The sequence below is a fragment of the Sander vitreus genome, chromosome 22, assembly GCF_031162955.1.
Source record: "Sander vitreus isolate 19-12246 chromosome 22, sanVit1, whole genome shotgun sequence".
Classification (NCBI taxonomy): Eukaryota; Metazoa; Chordata; class Actinopteri; order Perciformes; family Percidae; genus Sander; species Sander vitreus.
The window spans coordinates 18,751,258-18,774,179 of record NC_135876.1 but is presented as its reverse complement, the minus strand read 5'-3'; the positions used below and the strand labels follow the sequence as shown (position 1 = coordinate 18,774,179).

The 22,922-nt window shown below is 41.5% G+C and overlaps 2 protein-coding genes across 2 annotated transcripts in view; both read left to right on the top strand.

Moving 5' to 3' along the window:
• Nucleotides 1–248: 248 nt before the first annotated feature.
• On the top strand, nt 249–19,708 carry topbp1 (DNA topoisomerase II binding protein 1). The gene is made up of 28 exons (XM_078280726.1): nt 249–529; nt 725–830; nt 934–1,068; nt 1,194–1,337; nt 1,882–2,063; nt 2,302–2,495; nt 2,597–2,773; nt 2,952–3,118; nt 3,243–3,406; nt 3,995–4,239; nt 4,354–4,676; nt 5,271–5,443; nt 6,845–7,056; nt 7,391–7,707; nt 7,823–8,008; nt 9,125–9,240; nt 9,445–9,568; nt 10,485–10,643; nt 10,790–10,883; nt 10,987–11,188; nt 11,468–11,688; nt 12,372–12,514; nt 12,647–12,743; nt 13,308–13,471; nt 15,963–16,091; nt 16,200–16,289; nt 17,733–17,894; nt 19,094–19,708. Exons 2-28 carry the CDS (start codon nt 738–740, stop codon nt 19,220–19,222), a joined length of 4,542 nt encoding a protein of 1,513 aa, XP_078136852.1. The 5' UTR covers nt 249–529; nt 725–737; the 3' UTR covers nt 19,223–19,708.
• Nucleotides 19,709–21,783: 2,075 nt separating this feature from the next.
• Nucleotides 21,784–22,922, top strand: part of tmem108 (transmembrane protein 108) — a 41,723-nt gene continuing 40,584 nt past the window's right edge. Inside the window, exon 1 of the mRNA XM_078280269.1 lies at nt 21,784–22,382. The gene's annotated coding sequence lies outside the window, so the exon portion shown is untranslated. The remainder of the gene's footprint in view (nt 22,383–22,922) is intronic.

The following is a 22,922-nucleotide window of genomic DNA, read 5'->3' as shown; positions in this document are numbered from 1 at the left end:
TTTTGATGCAATATAACGTTAGTGAATAGTAAAGCCCTAAATATGAATTAAACCAGTTGGCCTTTACTAAATTGTTTTGATATTTTTTGGCTCATAGTATTGTGCTTATATGTTTACACACGTTTAGTTGTATTATTTTAGTTCTAGAGCATTTTTTAAATATCGTCGACGTTGAATATTTTGTCGCTACGGCTCTTTTCAACACTAGAGTCCGACTCCACACGGTCGAATTAGCGGGTAGTACCGGAAGTTACGCAGTTGGCGCGAATAATAACAACAAAGCTGATATTTTAATTTCGGCAAGCTATTATTATTATTATTATTAGTAAATTATTACACAATGTATATTGATTCCCTCAATGCTGTGGAGACTAGTAACCGTTCGTTTCTGATAATATGAATACTAATGGTTTTTGAAGCGTTTTTAACGTTATATATGCTTGTTTGAACTGTCTCTCTGTTTTTCTGACAGTCCATCAAGAGGTTAGCCATCAGTTTAGTTAACATTAACGTAAAGGACGATTTTAAAGTGAGTAGCTAGCTAGTAGGCTAATATTATATATTAATGGCGTACCAATCTATAGCCAGATTCATATTTCAAAGTAATTGCATATTCTCTGTGAATGTTAATTGTTGTCGACTCGAGGCTAACGTTACTGCTAAGGCCAGCTAATGCCATTATAACAAACGCTAATGTTAAGTCTTTTCACTGGTCCTTATTCAGATACAGGTTGACCATGTCCAAAGGAGACAGAGAAGGCTTCATTGTGAAGTTTGTGGAATGTAACGCTAAAGGACAAAAAAAAGAATATGCTGTCAAGGCTTATGAGGTAAAGTCCATTTTAAAATATTTCATTGACGATTAAATGTTTTGCCACTGCTCTACTGTCTCTTCGTTTGCAGCGAATGATCATGTTTCTCATGTTTACACAGGCCATTTTGGAGCTGCAGTCTGACAAGTACTTGAAGACCGTCGATGAAGATGCAGTTTTACAGATGGACCAGAAGGACAAGTCTCTGTTTGTCTTCAGCAGCTTCACTACCCCCGCCTTTCTGCACTGCAAAAAGGTCTAACTCAATATTTGATACATCGAAACCTGGATCCTGAATTTCATAGGAATTAATACGGTGAAACCCTGGCTGTCATGGAGAGTAATTATTCTCTTTCTCACTCTTTGTTATTTGTCATATAGCTTGGCTGCCGAGTGGTGAGTCCACTGGTGGTGTTGTACTGCCTGCAGCAGCAGCATTGTGTCCCCAAAGCAGAGAAGCCCGTCTATAACATGGCCATGGCTGACATCACCATTTCCTGCACCAGTCTGGATAAAGCAACCCGGGTTAGTTCACTGCGACTGATACTTTGCAGATTGTTTCTGCGTTTATGCCCAAAACATCAGTGAAAGTATTTATGACTTAGACATAAAACATGAAGCGATAATCGGAAAGATTTAAATAAAATAAACGTTACAGATAAAATTAGAATGATATTATGCAGATACAAATCAGGGAGGGGATATCTCCTCTTTACCTCCTTTTCAAATGTGCTGGTTCAGGCAGGGTGCAAATGTGGGGCTGTATTAAGTGTCTGTCTCAGCTGCCCGTTTTAGGTGATGTATTAACAAATATAATTACATCATTTAGGGAACACAGAATAGAGCTACTTTTCAGTGCATGCATACAATTGTTTTCTCTTAATAGTGAAGGCCTGAAAAGGACCAATTCATATGAAAGGAGCTCATCCTAATTATACATATCCAAAATAAATACGAAAAGTGTAAAGTAGTGCAGAATGAATGTTGTCCAAAGGTCATTAAGAGTTGGCAAAGCACAGCACAGTGTCTTCCTAAGTGTGTTTGTGTCTGAATGTCTGTCTCTCTACAGACAGAGGTGATGGATCTGGTGCAACTCATGGGTGGACGGGTCTATCTTGACTTAAATGTATCTGTCACACACCTGATAGCAGGAGAGGTGGGCAGCAAGAAATACCTGGTAGCTGCCAGCCTGAGTAAACCCATCCTGCTTCCCACATGGGTCAAAGCATGCTGGGAGAAATCTCAGGACAGGTATGTACTCATTAAAAGTGACATTTCTGTTTCAACATCTACTGTAAAAAGATACAGATTCTTGTGATGTTTTCTCTTTTATGCACTTTTTATTTAAATCAGTTAATATTACCACAATTAGTTAATCAATTAATACTTTATTTAAATGACATTGACATTTTTATGACAATATTAATGATTATGACAAAAAAACAAGGCACTTTAGATAATAATTAACACCTTGCTTTGCCTCCTTCAGTCTTTTCAGGTATACTGATCTACCCATTGAGGACTATTTGTGCCCTGTGCTGCGTGGCTGCACTATTTGTGTGACAGGCCTCTCCAGCACAGATCGTAAAGAGGTGCAGCGACTCTGTGATCAGCATGGAGCCAACTACACTGGTCAGCTCAAAATGAACGAGTGTACACACCTCATCGTTAGTGAGCCAACAGGTAAGTCACCGGCAATTCCAGCAAAATCATTTTTTTTTCCAAATTTAAAAACAAGATTCAGTAAGTGGAACCACATTTTGTTTCTTGTCATTTTTTTGCAGGTCAGAAGTACGAGTGTGCAAGGAAGTGGAATGTGTATTGCGTGTCTCTGTACTGGCTGTTTGACAGCATAGAAAAGGGCTTTTGTCAAGACGAGACCAGGTATACTGTAGAGCATACCGCATCAAAGACCACTCGACCGCACACTTCCACTCCCACTGGCACCAACAGGAAGGAGGGTGAGCCACAGACTGATAATTGCGCTTGTTTGTTGTTGACTGTATTTAAAAATGTTACTTTTTCATCCTCATCGTGTGATAGGGATCAAACACAACATTTAGTATCTAAATGTGTTTCAAAGTGTTAGTCTGTAATACATTATATGAGGAATCATGTTTGTTTTTTTTTTAACTCCAGAGGGACCATCTTTGTTGGGCTTGAGCCACATCTCTGTCAATGCTAGCATGACAGTTAATGACACAGCCCTCACCAACGCCACCGTCAGCCGCCTGGAAGCTCCAGACCCCATAGATACTCTGGATCTCACCGTCTGCCCAGCTGATGATATACTGGATGGCTGTAAGGTAAACAAAAGAATATTCCTTTTCATGTAGAGTGGCGATTTCCTTTTCCACAATTGTTTTCATTTCGTCATAATGTGAAAGACAATGTTGAGGCTTTATTTCACACTTGTTAAATGTTGTGCAGCTGTATCTGTGTGGCCTGCCAGGGAAGAAACTGGAGAAGCTGCGGCGTCTTGTGAACTCTGCAGGAGGTCTGCGCTTCAACCAGCCCAATGAGGAACTCACACATGTGGTCATGGGAGAGCTGGACCAGGACCTCAAGAGTTTTCTGTCCAAAGCAACACATAGGTCTGAACTGCAAAGATTATTACTTTACATAGTATTTATTGTATCCTCACTTATAGTACATTTTTAAGATCTCATCTGTTTTGACCCTTCAACCTATAAAACTATAAAAAGTACTGAATCATAAGGTCTCTAAACACATAAAATATGTTACGCTTACCCAAAATTGTATGAATGAATAATAGTACAGCTAGAATTTCCCATTTGAAATAATGCTGCCATTAAAAAGCCAGCTTGTATTTGCCAGTTTACCCAATGTAATGAAAAATAATGAAGCAAGTAGATAAAGACTAAAGAGTTTGAGGAATTTAAGAAACATTAGATTTCAGATGGATAGGGGTGTCCTGGTGATTGGATGCATGGCGTTACCAGTTCTAGTTGGGCTGGATCACGCCTCTCTCTTACTGTGTTTCCTGTCTAAATCTAAGTCCAGGACATATCCTTACCTTATCTTAAATTTGTTTTACAACATCATATGTAATTACAAAGTATAATATACAGAACCCTGCTTAAGGAGTACTGTTGTAATTTAGCAAGTTTACAGTATGATAAATCATTGAGCTGATTTGATGTATGTCTGTTACTTTCCAGACCCCATGTAGTAACAGTGCAGTGGCTGCTGGACAGTTTCAGCAAAGGCAGTCAACTCCCAGAAGCAGGTTACCTCCACCCCGACTGTCTGCCCCCGACTCCGTCAGCTGTATTTGTGCCTGCCCGTCACACTCCCGCTTCTCGGCATTCAGATGGTCCCCCCGCAGCCAGTCCTAGCACTCCTAGGCAAACAAGAGCCGAGGAAGATCTGCTCTCTCAGTACATGGATGATGACCCTACAGTAGGTAAGAATCTGTTGTTGAAGAATTTGCTTATAGTTTAATTTGACCCTGTTAAAAGATTTTACAAGATATAGGTTCATATATTGCAGCTAATCTCATTTTCCTTTTTTCCCCCAGTGGACATGGCCCAACCAGCAGAGGGCAACAGCAGGAAGTCCATCAGTACATCTGCTGAGCCTTGGGCACCAAACCACTCCAGAGGACAAGAGCCAGACTCAACCCTGCAGGAAGCCAGCGAGGCAGGCCTATTTTTTGGGAAATGTTTCCTTCTTGTGGGCTTTGGCACTGAGGCAGAAGCCCAGCTCTCTCTGCTGGTGACAGAAAATGGAGGCAGGGTGCTGATGGGCCGTACACGTGTTGTGGCAGACTATGCAGTGGTCCCACTGTTGGGCTGTTCAGTGGAGGCCACAGTCGACGAGGTGGTCACTGATACCTGGCTGGTAAGATCACAGTCATACTGTTTTAATTGTATCTGTGTAGGGAGGAGGGTGTGGCATTCTTGGTGATTTTAGTGCTATCTGTTGATTTGTCAACTGATCGAACAAAGGGGCAAATACTGTATTTATGTTTTGTTAATCGTCTTTTGATAAAGGGTCTTTGGGTGTGTCATTTTTGAGGCAACACCCCCTAAATTCTTGAGTTAAAAGCAATTTTGATAATCCATTAATTGTTTAGGTCAATTATCAGGCAAAAATGCTAAACATTCTCTGGTTCCAGCTTCTCAGACGTGAGGATTTGCTGCTTTCCTCTTTTTCATATCCTGTTACATTGAATATATTCAGTTTAATAGGGTTTCAGACTAGCATTTGCACAAAACAAGGCTTTTTTAAAGACGTCACCTTGGGCTCTGGGAACTTGATCGCCATTTTTCACATTTTTCTTTAACGTTTGAAAGTAATTGTCAGTTGCAGTCCTACACAATTGCATTTAATTGATTTGAAATACACTTTTGTTCTCTATCCGTTTTATGTACTATGACAATGCTATGTAAGTTTGATACCTGACAGCTAGGCTTTGTACTTGTTAATTTTCAGGCCATGTGTGTGGAAAAGGAGTCTGTTCTGCAGCTGTCCTCCAACCCTTTGTTCACACCTGTTCCTGTGATGGACGGGCGTTTTCCTCTCAAAGATTGCGTTCTCTCTGTCAGCCAGTTCACCGGAGCAGAGAGGGAGTCTTTGGTGGAGCTGGCCAAGCACCTTGGAGCCAAGTATGGTTACATTGCAGTCCTACCACACATGCTGTTTTGCTTTTAGGTTACACGGTATAAACATTAAGAGCTGTAGGATTGTTTGGTGTTTACCTTTTTCCAAATTGATTTAGTCAAAGAGTCTAATGCAAAAGGCAAATTTATTTATATACAGTAGGACAATTCATAGACTTAAAACTATTTAAGTCTTTCTTATTTACTACTAGAAAGTTTTATTAAACTGCTGCAGTTTAAGGATAGATTTTATTTAGGTACTTAAATGTTTGCTTTCATAGTTTTTTTTTTTTTTTTTTACAGTTGTATTGTTTTGTTATGTACTCCATAATAAAACAAATTATAAGGTGTATCGTTCGCTATACCAATAAAATAGTAACACTGTTTTGTACTTTTAGGTATATTGTACTGTATTAGCAGTTGTTTGTGTTCAGGTCAAAAGAAGAATTTCCATTGTACATTTTTCAAGGTTATGATCTCCTGGGCTGTGGGGTTAAACCACAGCTAAATATATGTTAGAGATCCTGGGCTGTGCATATTGTTTTAACACATTCATTTGTGTTCTCTCTCTCCGACAAATTTTTACTGTCATGTATCCAGATGGCCCATTGTGAACTACCTTAATTCAATTCAGTTTTATTTATAGTATCAAATCATAACAAGAGTTATCTCGAGACACTTTACAGACAGAGTAAGACAAAGCCCCAACAATTACAATAATTCCCTCAAGAGCAAGCATTTAGCAGTAGCTATTGCGACAGTGGCGAGGAAAAACTCCCTTTCGGGAAGAAACCTCGGACAGACCCAGACTCTTGGTAGGCGGTGTCTGACGATGCCGGTTGGGGGTGTGATGAACAGTGGCAGAAATAGTCACAATAAAGATAATGGAACAATGACTACAATGGTAGTCGTAGTAGTTCATGTCATAGTAGGGCACAGCAGGGCATTACGGGGTGTAATGTGGGACAGCACAGCATGGGTGGACGCGGTAGGACGCAAGGACGCAGCCGGACACTGCAGGGAATCGCAGAGCATAGCAGGGTGTAGTAGGTCCACAGCGACAGCTGCACCCAAAACCCAGGTCTTGGTGCCACCCTAATCCAAGGCGATATTCTGGGTGAAGAAGAAACATAAGGACTCCGGGGAGTAAACTCCCCAGAGCTAGGTTAGTAACAAGCATTTCTGGGAGAAGGATGCCCATAAAAGGAACAAATGAAAAGAGAGATGAAAGAGCAGCTCATTGTGTCATAGGGAGGAAGGACATTCCCCAGCAATCTAGAATTATAATAGCATAACTAAGAGAGGCAGGCTAAAGAGAGGTGCCGGATCGGGCTTGAACTCTCCCCTACCGGAACGGGCTGTACTTCCTGCCTTACTTAAATCTTTTTTTTTGTATTCCTTCTGCAGTGTCCAGGATTACTTTGTGCGCCTGGCCAATCAGAAGAAAGGGATGCTGGCCAGCACTCATCTGGTGCTGCACAGCCCTGAAGGCACAAAATACCAGGCAGCAAAGAAATGGGGGTTTCCAGCCGTCACCATGCGCTGGATACTAGAGTCTGCTCGGACCGGCCAGAGGGCAGAGGAGGGACGTTTTCTAGTTGAACTGCCACCCTCCCCAGGTTAGAAAAGTGTCTTTATTAAAGCTTTTATGTATATGAATAAATGAATGTTTTATTTCCATTGGCTGGGTGCAGAACATGATGGACAATAATTATAGTAAATTACCAATGAGTGTAAGTGTAATCGGTTTGTTTGAGAGATTATTTGAAAAGGAAAATATAATTGATTTTCAAAGAAATTGGCGAGGCATTTTTGACTGAATTTTATTTATTTTTTTGGCCATTTACGTTGTTGGTGGTGCTTCTGCAGTGCATTTTAGTTTGTGTCTGATTTTAGGCCTAGTTTTAATTTGTTTCCTGGGCTATCACAATGATTTTATTTTTTATTTTACAGAGAGGGATGATGAGAGTTTTGTCGGTGGTTCCCAGAAGCCTGCCATGCCTCCACCAGCATGTTTGTCTCCAGAGATCCCTTTGCTGGGTCTCCAGAGCGGTAAGGCCGTTACCCCGCTGGATTTGGGTCGCTTCCAGAGCAAAGTGTTCCACTCCGTGTTGGACGAAATGAAACCCAAAGAGGACATCAGCACCCCCAAACAAAACCAGGTGGGCAGCAGAAGGAACCCCCTTCAGAAGGAAGCCTCCCTGCAGCTGGACACTCCCTCTCGTTTCCTCAGCAGAGACCAGCTGTTCAGGCCCTCCTTCAATGTCAAGGTTGGGACCACACAATTACAATTTTTGCTTTATGTAATAGGCTTCAATTCAATTAATTGTGCACTGATATTTGATAGATAATCCTGTGAATACATGGACTTTTCCTTTTGTTAAGGATATACTAGGAGATTTGGAGACCCCAGGGGGAAGAACCAAACCAGGGGAGAGAGTGGAGACTCCACTGACTGATGTCGTCAGCAGGACTCTGCAGGTGGCTCTCGCCAACAGCTCCCGAAGTACCGCCTCAGATATGCAAGCCATCTCTGCTAGCCCCCAATTTACCAAGACGACTGAGAAGGAGGTAAACTAAAAAATACTAAAATACAATATACCTTTTTGTATATACTTGACTTTGGTGGTTTAATCTAATTTAATATGTTAAAGGTCCTATGACATGCAGCTTTTTGGATGCTTTTATATAGGCCTCAGTGGTCCCCTAATACTGTATCTGAAGTCTCTTTTATATAGGCCTCAGTGGTCCCCTAATACTGTATCTGAAGTATCTTTTATATAGGCCTCAGTGGTCCCCTAATACTGTATCTGAAGTCTCTTTTATATAGGCCTCAGTGGTCCCCTAATACTGTATCTGAAGTCTCTTTTATATAGGCCTCAGTGGTCCCCTAATACTGTATCTGAAGTATCTTTTATATAGGCCTCAGTGGTCCCCTAATACTGTATCTGAAGTCTCTTTTATATAGACCTTAGTGGTCCCCTAATACTGTATCTGGAGTATCTTTTATATAGACCTTAGTGGTCCCCTAATACTGTATCTGAAGTCTCTTTCCCGAAATTCAGCCTTGGTGCAGAATTACAGCCACTAGAGCCAGTCCCACAATGAGCTTTCCTTAGTATGCGCCATTTCTGTGTCTGTAGCTTTAAATGCTATTGAGGAGGAGAGGGGGGGGGGGGGGGGGTGGCGGCCTTGACCAACTGCCACTTTGCCTGTTTGCAAGCCATGATGTGTCTCTCTTTCTCATGGGCGGGCCAAATTCTCTGGGCGGGCAAAGCAGAGAAAGGGGAGGTAACCTTCCTCCTTATGAGCTCATAAGGAGCAAGATTCCAGATCAGCCCATCTGAGCTTTCATTTTCTCAAAGGCAGAGCAGGATACCCAGGGCTTGGTTTACACCTATCACCATTTCTAGCCACTGGGGGACCATAGGCAGGCTGGGGGAACTCATATTAATGTTAAAAAAAACCTCATAAAGTGACATTTTCATGCCATGGGACCTTTAAGATAAAATGTACATGAGCCAATACTAGTGACACTGATGGAGGATCTCTTATAATTCCAAAAGCCTTTACTGTCACTTAATACTGGAACACTTTGTTTATAGTGAAAGGGACAATATGATAGAGTAGCCAATATACTGTCTAGCTTGACATATAAACAAATGTATTATAAAATATGTTTGTAAGGTCGCGGAAAAAGAAGCTGGCCCTCTGACTGGTGTTGTGATCTGTGTGGGAAAGAAGCTGAGCAAAATGCAGGGTGAACTCAACGCCATTGCTGCCTCGCTTGGAGCAGACTTCAGGTATTCAACACATTTTTACAAACTTGAATTAAAGGATTGGTTAACATTTCTCAAGCCATATGTACATATGTACTCTGTATAAAGCTTCAGCAACCAGTAAGCCTTTTAATGTTCTTCCCTTGGCACGTCGGGATTGTTTTAATTTTTATTTTAGTAAATATGGGTGCAAATAGTAAAAACATCTTTTTATCAACTTGATTTTAGGTGGGCTTGTGACGATACAGTGACACACTACATCTACCAGGGCCGTGTGGGGGACAACACCCGGGAATACAGAGGAGTGAAGGAGAGAGGACTGCATGTGGTCTCCCAGTACTGGCTGCAGGCTGTACGTTTCCCAGTTGCAAATATAAATATAACCTGTGCTCTTCTTTACTACTCAACTTGTGTTTTACTCTTAAGTGCACTGCACAGGAAGTCATTACAAGTCTTTGTAGAGCAGTTTATAAATTGGGACTTTTAAATGAATTGAGCCTGGAACTTATTGTTTTCAGTATTGTTTAATCAGTCGGTTATTTTGTGAATAATTGATTGATCATTTAGCGTAGAAGATGGTGAAAAATGCCCATCACAGTTTTCCAGAGCCCAAGGTGACGTTTTTAAAAATGTTTGTATTGTCAAACCAACAGTTTTATTTGCCAAAATATTCAGTTTATAATGATATAAAACAGAAAAGCATTCGAGAAACTGGAACCAAAACATTTGGCAATTTTAATTAAAAAGAAATTAGTCAGTTAACAAATAGTTACAAATTAATTTCATGTTCATCGATTCATCAATTAAGTGTTTCAACTCTAAAATGAATGAGTAAGTGAGCAGCTAGTTATCAGTGCTAAAAAACACAATTAGTCCTGTGCTGATCGAGATTAGGAGAGCAACTACAAGACGCAACTTGTTTCAGTTTTTATCAAGAAGAAATATATTCATGCATTCTCTGTAAAAATTTACATTATTTATACAAACTTGTAAAGAAAATGTCTTAAAGACATGAAGTGATATTAAGATACACATGATTTAAATGTACCATTCAGTATTCACTTAGCACATTTCACCTGGGGGGAATAATTATCATCCCCATCAACAAAACCAGAATATTTAATCAAAAACAGCTTTGATATGCAAATGTTGCAGACAGATGGGAGTTTCAGCTATGTTTCCCCCTCATCATCATTTCATTCAGTTTGTTCTTGTGGCAGCTCTAATAAACGTCTGTTTATGGATATGTGCCGTGTTGTCTTTGGCAGTGTGCTGAGGAGCAGAGGCATGTCCCAGAGTCTCTGTATCCTTTCACCTACAACCCCAAGATGAGCCTAAACCTCAGCCAGGTGCCCAACAGCTCTCAGAGGTCTCCTCCTTTTATACGAACCCAACTCAAAGACATCTCTGGGGCAAAGGACGACAAGGTGGGTTCAAGACTCGATGAGTGAGACACCAATCAATATTTGATGTTGTTAGTAATAATCTGATAAAGAGGTACCTCATTAATGCAGCGGTGTCTCATGTAATTGTCTTTCTGTCGGTTTAATTATCTGTTCAATCTGTCCCTTAGTGTGATCACATTGCCACGGAAGAAGCCACATCGCGTCGTGTAAGCGATGGAAGCGTAGATCAAGAAGAGATGAATGAAACTACAGATAGAACTGGTGGGTGTCTTTTTCCAACTTTCATTTATTTCCCCAAAGTTTCTACACATTCTTGATGGAACCAAAAGTTGTACTCGTGTTGTTGATTATCTCTTGTGTCCAGATATTTCAGAGACTCTAGAAATGAGAGAGAACCTGCAAAGACAGCTCCAGGAGATCATGTCAGCCACCAAGCTGACGACAGGGAGGCGTACCTCAGTCAGACTTATCAGGATGGGATCAGGAGGGGCCGACTCGGGCCCCCACACACCTGATGGGAGTCGGTTGGGACGCTGCGGGAGCAGACGTACTCTGGAAGCGCTGAGGTAAGGAAGCCATGTAGTGAGAAGATAGTTTATGTTCAAACTATAACAATCGTTAATTTAAAATGTCTCAAAGCAAATTGGCAACATTTCTAGGACTGTTGTGCTATAAAAGTGTCTGAATTTTATGTATTTTAAATGAAATAGGCAAGTTCATTCTAGTGTGATAAAGCAGATGATTCAGTCCTGCTATAGTAGCTACTGGGAACCAAAAATAGTATTTTGTGGGGTTCACGCACTTCCTTATCCAAATAAATTCACCTAATTCTGTCCTGATTTCAGGGTTACCAGAGAAGCAGCTATGGACATAAACACAGAGCCATCTCAGAGTGAACAGATAGTTTGGGATGACCCTACAGCCAGGGAGGAGAGGGCCAAGCTGGCTGATAATTTACAATGGCCTGGTAGTCCCTCACAACACTCTGAGCCCGTCGCACCTCCACCTCCTCCCACTGCAGAAAACGGCTGTCAGTCCATGACGGACTCTGAGCTGGTGGAGATGGGTAAGACTTAGCCTAGTTATAACTTAACTGGAGATGTACACATCAGTAAATGAAAAGGTCAAACGACATAAACTAGTGATTACATGGAGATTAGTTGTTACTAAAAAAGTACACCTACAGTACTATCTACCAGGTGTAATTGTTATCTTGCTTGTTATGTAATGCTTGCTAACAGATGACCCGTTTTAGATCGAAGAGTAAAACACGCAATAATGTTAACGTGACATCAAAATGCTGTTTAATGGTGATCTAAAGGGAAGATTTAATATTACAGCACAAAAATAATACTTCAAATTGCAAAACATTCCGCCAATAATGTAAAGATTAAATGACCAAATCATGTCTGTAAGGTTCTCCATGTATTCATATATGTAAATAAAACAAAGTCATACCTACACTTTTCATACCTAACAAAGGATCCTTGTGATGCTACAGTGACTTGTTCACATACTTGATTGCTTTTGATTGGACACGCTGTTAATGTTTTCTAGCAAATTACTTAAGTAGGTCAAGTCTCTACTAAGACAAACATACACGGACATTACACATACACTTAGTGATTGATTTACAAATAGCTAGTGCAACCCAATCCTATAGAGACGTCTCAAGTTAGTATTGTTACTTAAGATGGATTTGTTTATTGACCTGCATCTTAAGAGAGTTATCACTTCATCCTCTCACAGCTGCTTGTGACGTCATCGACCAGCACATGGGCCAGAGGGTCACAACGGCTCCAACAGAGGAGCGAGGAAATGACATCCTCACTCCTAACGCCCCCAGCATCGCCTTCCCTATTGCCAACCCCCCAGTAGTACCGGAGCCACAGGTGAAGATTCATATTTACATGAAAAACAAGAACTGACGCCTTAATAGAAACTGTAACATACACACACACACACACACACACACACAATACCGTCTCTTTCAAACTAGCTAAAAGGTTCTTTCTTTCTCTCAGGAGGAGCGTGAGGATGAAAAGCAGCCACCCAGATTTCAGCTGTCCTCCCTCAGCCCTCAGGAACGCATTGATTACAGTCACCTAATAGAGGAGCTTGGTGAGTCCCCCACCTAATTAGGGCTCTAAAAGTGTTCATCATGCTGCAGTAAAAAAGAAATGCAAAACATTGCAGGCCTAAAGTCAGAGGAGCTAATCCCTAATGACTAAAAAGGAGGATCTGCCTCCAGGGTCTGGGAATAGTTCTTCCTGCAGATGTTTCCTGTTGTGAGCTCAGTATTTTCAAATGAACCACTGCAGATCGTAACTTGAACCATTATTCAAGCTTGTACAGTATATTCAACCAAGATGCAGCATTTACAAAGAGAAACATTAAGAATAAAGGGACCAATTGATTGCATAAAACACTCTATGAGATTAAATCCTTTCTGTTAAACTTTGCATCTAAAGGTGAACATCATATGTTTCACTAACTGCAGCTCTTAATGAGTCAGCAGTTCAGTGTCTTGCTTAAGGGCACTGTGACATACAGCTGTTCATACATTTATATAACGCTCTTCAATCTTTGATTACCAGGTCTGTAACTATAACTCCAGATTAGGTACAAAATATCTTATGTATAGTTCTTTCTTTCTTTTCTGTCTACTTCTGTTTGGTATTGTAGGCGGTGTAGTCCTGGACAGGCAGTCTTTTGACCCCAGCTGCTCGCACATCATCGTAGGGACTCCTCTGCGCAACGAGAAGTACCTGGCAGCAATGGCAGCGGGCAAATGGATCCTGCACCGCTCTTATCTGGAGGCCTGCCGCTCTGTGGGTCGCTTCATCCAGGTCAGGATCTAAAGATCTCTGCTTTAGTGCCTCCAGCAGACAGCTATAATCACTCACAGTGGGTTTATTTACCCTGCAAATACAGTATTGTTATGGTTGGTTTAATGTGTAGCATGTCAGTTAATGTCCTATTGTCCCTTCTACAGACCACTAAGGTTTTCATTAGTCTACAGTCAGGTCCATAAATATTGGGACATCGACACAATTCTAATCTTTTTGGATCTATACACCACCACAATGGAGTTGAAATGAAACGAACAAGATGTGCTTTAACTGCAGACTTTCAGCTTTAATTTGAGGGTATTTACATCCAAATCAGGTGAACGGTGTAGGAATTACAACAGTTTGTATATGTGCCTCCCACTTTTTAAGGGACCAAAAGTAATGGGACAGATTAACAATCATAAATCAAACTTTCACTTTTTAATACTTGGTTGCAAATCCTTTGCATTCAATTACAGCCTGAAGTCTGGAACGCATAGACATCACCAGACGCTGGGTTTCATCCCTGGTGATGCTCTTCCAGGCCTCTACTGCAACTGTCTTCAGTTCCTGCTTGTTCTTGGGGCATTTTTCCCTTCAGTTTTGTCTTCAGCAAGTGAAATGCATGCTCAATCGGATTCAGGTCAGGTGATTGACTTGGCCATTGCATAACATTCCACTTCTTTCCCTTAAAAAAACTCTTTGGTTGCTTTCGCAGTATGCTTCGGGTCATTGTCCATCTGCACTGTGAGCGCCGTCCAATGAGTTCTGAAGCATTTGGCTGAATATGAGCAGATAATATTGCCCGAAACACTTCAGAATTCATCCTGCTGCTTTTGTCAGCAGTCACATCATCAATAAATACAAGAGAACCAGTTCCATTGGCAGCCATACATGCCCACGCCATGACACTACCACCACCATACTTCACTGATGAGGTGGTATGCTTTGGATCATGAGCAGTTCCTTTCCTTCTCCATACTCTTCTCTTCCCATCACTCTGGTACAAGTTGATCTTTGTCTCATCTGTCCATAGGATGTTGTTCCAGAAATGTGAAGGCTTTTTTAGATGTTGTTTGGCAAACTCTAATCTGGCCTTCCTGTTTTTGAGGCTCACCAATGGTTTACATCTTGTAGTGAACCCTCTGTATTCACTCTGGTGAAGTCTTCTCTTGATTGTTGACTTTGACACACATACACCTACCTCCTGGAGAGTGTTCTTGATCTGGCCAACTGTTGTGAAGGGTGTTTTTCTTCACCAGGGAAAGTATTCTTCGGTCATCCACCACAGTTGTTTTCCGTGGTCTTCCGGGTCTTTTGGTGTTGCTGAGCTCACCGGTGCGTTCTTTCTTTTTAAGAATGTTCCAAACAGTTGATTTGGCCACACCTAATGTTTTTGCTATCTCTCTGATGGGTTTGTTTAGATTTTTCAGCCTAATGATGGCTTGCTTCACTGATAGTGACAGCTCTTTGGATCTCATATTGAGAGTTGACAGCAACAGATTCCAAATGTAAATAGCACACTTGAGATGAACTCTGGACCTTTTATCTGCTCCTTGTAAATGGGAAAATGAGGGAATAACACATACCTGGCCATGGAACAGCTGAGCAGCCAGTTGTCCCATTACTTTTGGTCCCTTAAAAAGTGTGAGGCACATATACAAACTGTTGTAATTCCTACACCGTCCACCTGATTTGGATGTAAATACCCTCAAATTAAAGCTGAAAGTCTGCAGTTAAAGCACATCTTGTTCGTTTCATTTCAACTCCATTGTGGTGGTGTATAGAGCCAAAAAGATTAGAATTGTGTCGATGTCCCAATATTTATGGACCTGACTGTATATCCTTCGCGTTCCACTTCCGGGATTGCTCCGGTGCTGCAGGAAATTCCGCCGGATGCATGTATTTTCCGTTTCCTTCCACTTTCTTGTTGGAATTTTAAATTTGGTGGATTTATGAGGACTATTGTTTACTGCTCCTCAGATCTCTGCAGGGTAAATTGAGACCGCTAGCTAGACTATCTGTCCAATCTGAGTTTTCTCTCGCACGACTATTTTGCAGCGACTCTGTGCGGAGTTTAGCACCGCCCATGACGATTCTGATTGGTTTAAAGAAATGCCATTAAACCAGAGGACGTTTTCCTCCCATCCTCGAATGCTATGTAGAGTAGCCAGACCCTCCTTCAGCGCGCTTTGGAGGAGGGTCTGGCAAAGCGAGACTAGGTTTTCATTAGCTATGTTTATCCACAAATACTGTTTTTGACGGATTTGCTTCTGTAATTTTATTTTGAAATTGGTATCCGGTTTATGACTTAGCATGAAATGGTCTCAAAGGGGTAGGGTTGGTTTTCTAAAACCTTCTAATAATTTGCAGCAACTAAAAAAGAGTATCCATTGTCTTAAATATAAAAAAAATAAAAATCTTTGTAACTATCACTAAATGGTCAGTGGCAAGTGTTATTATGCTGTAAAATATTTTACATTTCTATTTCTGTGTGTGTGTGTTCCAGGAGGATGAGTATGAGTGGGGCAGTAGCTCCATTCTGGATGCGTTGCCCTCCATCACCTCCCAGCAGAGGAGACTGGCGTTAGCTGCCATGCGCTGGAGAAAAACCCTGCAGGGATGCTCTGAGCAAGGGGTACATACACACACAGTTAACAGAACAGTCCTAATTACTGTCATTTGTATTGTAGTATCTACTCCTTGAGTGTTAAAGTGTACTAAGTATTATTTTTCTGTTTTTCAGGGAGCCTTCAGTGGATGGACGGTCATGCTGAACATTGACCAGAGCAGAGAATCAGGCTTCAGGCGGTTACTGCAGTCTGGCAACGCAAAGGTTGCTGCTTGTTTATTTGTTGTGTTAAATCAAAACAAATTTACTGATCACTATTGCTTTTTTCAAATCAGACAAACGGTTAACTGTTTATCAAAGAGAGATTTTTTTAGACACCAGTTCAAACTGTAGCCCTGTAGAGAATCTCTCTCTCTCTCTCTCGCTCTCCCTCGCGCTCTCTCTCTATCTCTATCTCTCTCTTTCTTTCTTTCTTTCTTTCTTCTCTCTTCTTTCTTTCTTTCTTTCTCTCTCTCTCTCTCTCTTTCTTTCTTTCTTTCTTTCTTTCTTCTTTCTTTCTTTCTTTCTTTCTTTCTTTCTTTCTCTCTCTCTCTCTCTCTCTCTCTCTCTCTCTCTATATCTCTATCTGCAGAATGTCTCTTTTGTGCTCATAGGGTTTCCCCCAGGGAAGGGTTTTGGGATCAGTTTAGTTAGGAGATGACTCCTACACAACTGTCATAATCATTAAATATGCCATTTGCTGGTTTTTGTTTCAGACAAGGTGACACCGATTCGCTATAAAAAACACTGTGGGAAACCCTGAAACAACTAGTATTAACTGTGCGAATTCCCAGTTTTGAACATAGAGCGAAAATCATGCAATCACGCAATAGCAAAGTGCTAACAAAAGAAATGAAACAGGAGCTAAGCAAAAAGGCAGGGTTTTCTTTTGGGTCAAATTAATAAATTAGATACTGGAACACATGACAATGATGTCATGACATATCACAACAAGGTAGGGAAGCTATATTTTCCCTACCTTACCCAAGGGGGTAAGCTTCTCCTCACAACGCGTACCTCCTATGGCGCCATTTTGATGCTAACAAGCACTCACCCCCCGTTAGCATTCCATTGACTGCCATTCATTTTGACGTCACTTTGACAGCGAATAACTTTATATCTCAAGCGTTTAAAGACTCTATTTGTCCATTGTTTATTTCTAAAGAAACACGACAATGTATAAAAGGCTCCATTACCTTGTATCTCACGTTATGGCTCCATAGCAGGCGTTTTTGTAAAAATAGGCTAACGATTGTGTCATAACCACAGGACTTACTGTCGCATAGTAGAGAAATTACCATATAGTACAGGATGTACTATAAGTTTAAGTTTAATTACTAATGTTAACTAGCATTTTAGTTAGTAATAATTAGCCTGTGTCCATGTTATCTCCTTACATATACCTACGCTCTCCGTCTCTACAATATTCGGAATGATTGAGATTTCTCTTGGCACAGCTACCAGAAGACTTACAACTTTCAGACAGGTTGCTCACGTCACATTTATGTCGTCTCTCTCAGTTGGAGGCTGTGCAGTAACGCTCAGCGCTCACCGGAAAAGTGCTTCTAATATCCTTCACTGGTCTCCGTCCAGAGCAATGGGATCTATTGGTCCATTCTATATACAGTCTATGACCTTACCGATGAAACCCCCCCCTCCTCCCTCCAGGTCCTGCCAAGTCCCTCCCCGTCCTTGTACAAGGAGACCACTCACCTGTTTGCAGACTTTGTTCGGCTGAAGCCTGGAGACTTCAAGGTCAATGTGTCGGAGGCTACCTCCCTCGGAGTCACATGCTTGAAGCCAGAGTACATCGCAGACTACCTCATGCAGGTTAGTGGAGCTTTTGATATGGACTATCACTGACTTGGCTTCATATTATCATGAATAATGGAAATCTTTCCTTGTTGCTTTAGTTCAACCATACTTGCATGCTGAAAGTGAAGCAGGGTATTCGCTTTGTTAAAAATAAACCTCCTGGGTGCCCGGATAGCTCAGTTGGTAGAGCGGGCGCCCATATATAGAGGTTTACTCCTCGACGCAGCGGGCCTGGGTTCGACTCCGACCTGCAGCCCTTTGCTGCATGTCATTCCCCCCCCTCTCTCTCCCCTTTCATGTCTTCAGCTGTCCTGTCAATTAAAGGCCTAAAATGCCCAAAATAATAATCTTTAAAAAAAAATGAACCCCAACAAATGCTTTATTCATATATTCTGACAATTGTAAAGTAGTTAAAAATATGCCAACAGAATAATAATAAATGCAATAATACATTTTATTTGTAATGCACTTTATATTTAAACAAATCTCAAAGTGCTACATATTAAATACGGAGAAGTGCGGGGAAGAAAAAAATTCAAAGAAAATGAAACAATAGGACTAGGAAAGGGGTTAACAATGAGCCAAGAGCTCTGCTAAAAAGGTGGGTCTTAAGGCCGCGTTTAAAAGCATCCACAGTCTGGTGTCCTCAGGTGGTCAGGGAGAACATTCCACAGACTGAGAGCAGCTGAGCAAAAAGCCCGATCGTCCATAGTACGGAGCATGGTCCTGGGGGGTTTCAAAAGGTATGCTGAACCAGAACAGAGGGGACGTGCGGAGGTTTGTGGCGCGAGGAGTTCCTTGAGCTACAGGGGGGTGTCACCATGGCTGCACTGGTGGGTGAGAAGGGAAACCTTGTACTCAATCCTGAGTGAGACCGGAAGCCAGTGGAGTGATTTGAGGATGGTGGTGATGTTTGCGCACCCTCATTAGGATCCTAGCAGCGCTGTTCTGAGTGTACTGCAGCTTCTGGAGGCTTTTGACAGAGATCCCGACAAAGAGCGCGTTGCAGTAGTCCAGCCTGGAGGAGACAAACGCACCGACAAGCTTTTTCCGCATCTGGAAGAGTCGGAATGACACAATCTCAATTTATAGACCATTTAACATGTCTCAGGGTTTTTAACTGACATTATCTTGCAAGAAGTAAGATCATTTTATTAGTAGTAGGTAAGACTCAGTAGATTAAATGTTAATATTGTTTTCTTTCTGTCCTCCAGGAACCAATCCCGCCTATCGAGCTGTACTACCTGACTGAAGCTTCCTCTGAAGAAGCTCCAGGCACTCCGTCACGTAAGCGCAAAGCCTCAGCAGACAACTCCCGGCTGAAAAAAACACGTCTTAACTAAATTGTCACTACTAAATATTGTCATTAAAATTCACATATCTGTGGTAATGATGGAATTATTGTAAATAAGATGTTGTGTATCTCTTATATTAAAAAATAAAATAAATGTTTTGTCAGTGTGTGCAGCAGGACCGTTTCTAGGACTTGAGGAGGTTCAGGTCTTAGCCCAGACCCATTTAAATAAACTTAATGCAATGCAAAACAGCAATTGGCTTGTTAATAGCTGGTGTATGTTAGTTTTAGCTGGCCAGTTTGAAGATGTTACAATTGGTTAGATGGCACCAACATTTGGCCTAATCATAACTGGCCTGGCAAGGTATTGTTTCAAGATCTGTGTGGCTACTTATGATATGTGGGGTCTGGGGGTCCTCCCCCAGAATTTTTTTTAGTGTTAAACACTTAATTTCCTGCATTCAGGTGAATTTTTATGGGACTTATTTCTACCTTTTTCTGAATCAATTTATGCTGGAAATATCTTCATGTAAACAGAAACATAGGGGACAATTAAAAAATAAAAACATAATGGAATAGTTTGCAGTAAGGCTCTTAGGCATTCTGTGTTGCGTTCAACTAATGCTTTAAATCATTAGTATTGCACTCCTAAACTTTGTGTTAATTTCATCAATGTATTATACTGATATACTGAGAACATTTCACCTTTCACAACTCTCCTCACTTAGAGACGGTTGCAAGGTGATGGCAACAAATACGTGATGCTGGTCAGGCCCTGCACGTAGCTGCCGGTTTTAATCGCTTCGGAAAAATAAACTGGAATAAAACGTTACAGTTCTACCATGAGTTCTACAACAAAAATGTAAGAACTGCGAGTGCCTTGTAAAAATACTTGTTTCCTTTATTTGCATTTGCCATTCTGGGGATTTTTTTTATTCTATTATACTTTATTTTTGTAAAAAAAAAAAAAAAAAATAAAGAGAGGGCGAGAGATCTAGGGCTATTTATAAAACATTAGGGGCTGTAGCCGGGTGTGCAGAGCGCGCTGTGCGACTTGAGCTGTGATGGATGCCTCGATGGCTCGATGATGGTCTAAAAAAAAATGTTGAGTCACGTTTTGTAATTGGGTGCAATGATATTCTCTGGCCTGTGGAGAGCAGTACATCTTTATTGGATAACTCAGGCCTGTATTACAAGCATAGGTTACAAGTGATTTATCGCCAACAGAATGAGAAAGCGAGTTTTTAATGCACTGTTTTATCTTTTGAAAAACTATTATAGCCAGGTATATTTAATAACAGTTTATTTTGTTGACTCATATTTACATTGTCATCTAACCAAAACTACTTTTACAGTGGCTGTTTTCAGCAGCTCTTTCCTCGTTACAAGTGAATACAATTAATTCCTTGTATCTGCTGTTGATCTCCCCATGCAGTAAACACCAGATTTTGTTTAGCCGTTGTTGATTTAGGCCTGGTAAAGTCATGTGCTGTTTCATACCAGTGTGCCAGCTGAGGTTAGATGCCCGTGTTCTGTCCCATATGGACGGATAAGTGGTTTAACCTCAAAATAGATGGAGCAGCTGACGGCCTCCCTACAGATTCAGCGCTGAGCTGCTGTTTAAGAGGTGTGGGAGCTGCATTTACAGAGGAACATGACTCAGGCTGCTGGTCCGGTAGCCTCTAGCCCTCCAACAAAGTAAGGTAACGTAAGGTCACTTGAAGAGGTTTAACCCTAAAAAGAACATGCGAAGTTTAACTTCTTACCACCAACGGTACTATTCGTTATTCAGTTATAGCAGTGGTTCCCAACCTTTTTGATTTATGGTGAATTAGAATGAAGCAATTGCTTGCGACAATAAGTTCCGAGCTGTTCCACCAGTCGTTTTCAGATATTTACATTTAAGACCTGAAGAGATAAAACTATCCAGCAGAATACAATAACAAACAAACAAATGTTTTGTTACCTTTCCTACCCAGTTCATCTTCTTGGGACCCCTTAGATATATCTTGGGACCCCCATTGATGGGTCCCGGCCCCCAGGTTGAGAACCACGGTGTACCACTTTGCGCTGAACTGATCAGAAGTTTTATGCAATGGTCTAATGCGAGTCTATTTTAGTATAACTCACACTAAAAGGTTTAGCAAATCCTGATTTAGTCGACAGATTAAAATAGATTAAACCTATCTGGGAATAGAAGAAACCCACTGTAGCCTGCAGGACATATATTATCTGCAATATGTATTAACAGCTTTAATTAATGCTAATGGACAAACACATTTTGTGAAGCAAATGAATAAAAAAGAGAAGCTGTAGAAAATAGTTGTACTTAGTTGATCGATTAAAGGATTACTAATGAATCAATTAACCATGTCACATACAGTACATGTGTTGTGTGCTCTAAAAGCTTGTCTATCAAAGATCCTGCGGCTTTAAAGTCAGCCTACAGTTTCTGCAGCAGTGCACCACGAGAGGCTTTGTAGAGATGAAATAGTACAATATCATTGCACAGTTGGCTTTGGTTGGTTTGTCCACTGAGTCAGTAAGTCTGAACGGTTTTCAGTCAACAGGTGTCCCGCGGGCTAATCTCAGTTGAGTATCCTTGACGCTTTATTTCGTCATAACGCCGCCTCCTCTCCTGTAAGGTAACTTTTTAAGGTTTTCTTGTCGGGACAGTTGGATTCAGAACAGGGCGAGCACGGCTCTCTGAACAGGGAGGGAAACTCTGCAGCAGTCCTCATTAAAATTCCCTGTCCGTACAACTCGCCACGAAAGCCTCCTTTAGTGGGTGGTACCGGCTTCCTGCGCGCCTCTTTAATTGCGCACCACGCATTAACGAGCGACCACTGATCACAGTTTCATCAGCAGTGGCCGCGCGGATCACACTGCCTTGAGGTAGAGAGTTCGCTTCATGTCCCGCTATTTACGGCGTCACGGCTGAGAACGGAAAGGTGAGCGCGGAGTCCCAGAGGACCCTACGCATCTAATCGAGCGGCTGGACACGCTGTGCGGCGACCCACAACGACACGGTCCGCTCCTGCATTGAGCTTCACTTGGCTTCTTGTTGCAGCTCATGATTGTGACATTCTCGGTGGGGACTGGCAACATGTGCGCCTGGTTGGTGTGAAGTGTGACACAGCGGCTTTGGGGTTTCATTTCTCTCGGATACGCCAAGTACCCGACGTTACGGCGCACCTTGTGTATAATAGGTAAGTACATCAGTTTATTCTCTACTTCAGATCAGACAGCTCGCCCTCTGCTATGTACCTGCAGTGTGTTTTATTGGCTGCTCGTACAATACATCTGCGTATTGACTGTTCATCCGATTTGTTGAAATCCTGCTGGCAGTTATGAGCAGTGACTGTCACAGACACGAGCATCAAATCCCTGTCAGTGCTGCATCTAACTATCACTGCAACAGATCCCAATATATGGTGACATAGTTAAGGTATTGGTTGATTCATGTTTTGTATGGGATTCAATATTGTCTCAGTCTCTTGGCAATCCTAAAAAACGAAAGTATCGTGGTCAATTAAGAAAATGTGCTCTGAAATTTTTCATTAGTCTTTGGGTGCCACTTAATTCTTGGAAAGATTAATGGTAAAGATCCCATGCAGTGGCTGGCTGTAGTCCCAGTTTATTTACAGCAGTAGGCTTGTTTACTTCCAAAAACGAGTTAAAAGTTTTTGGAGAGCCATCAATCTTGCAACTTGAGGATCTCTGTCATAAGTGCCCTTCAAGTGGTTTAT

What these genes read in the sequence shown, in the direction of transcription:
- topbp1 (XM_078280726.1), top strand. Translation starts at nt 738, where the DNA reads ATGTCCAAAGGAGACAGAGAAGGCTTCATTGTGAAGTTTGTGGAATGT. An exon ending in GCCAAGCACCTTGGAGCCAA is followed by an intron (nt 5,444 to 6,844) that starts GTATGGTTACAT and finishes TTCCTTCTGCAG; the next exon opens with TGTCCAGGATTACTTTGTGC. An exon ending in TCGCTTGGAGCAGACTTCAG is followed by an intron (nt 9,241 to 9,444) that starts GTATTCAACACA and finishes ACTTGATTTTAG; the next exon opens with GTGGGCTTGTGACGATACAG.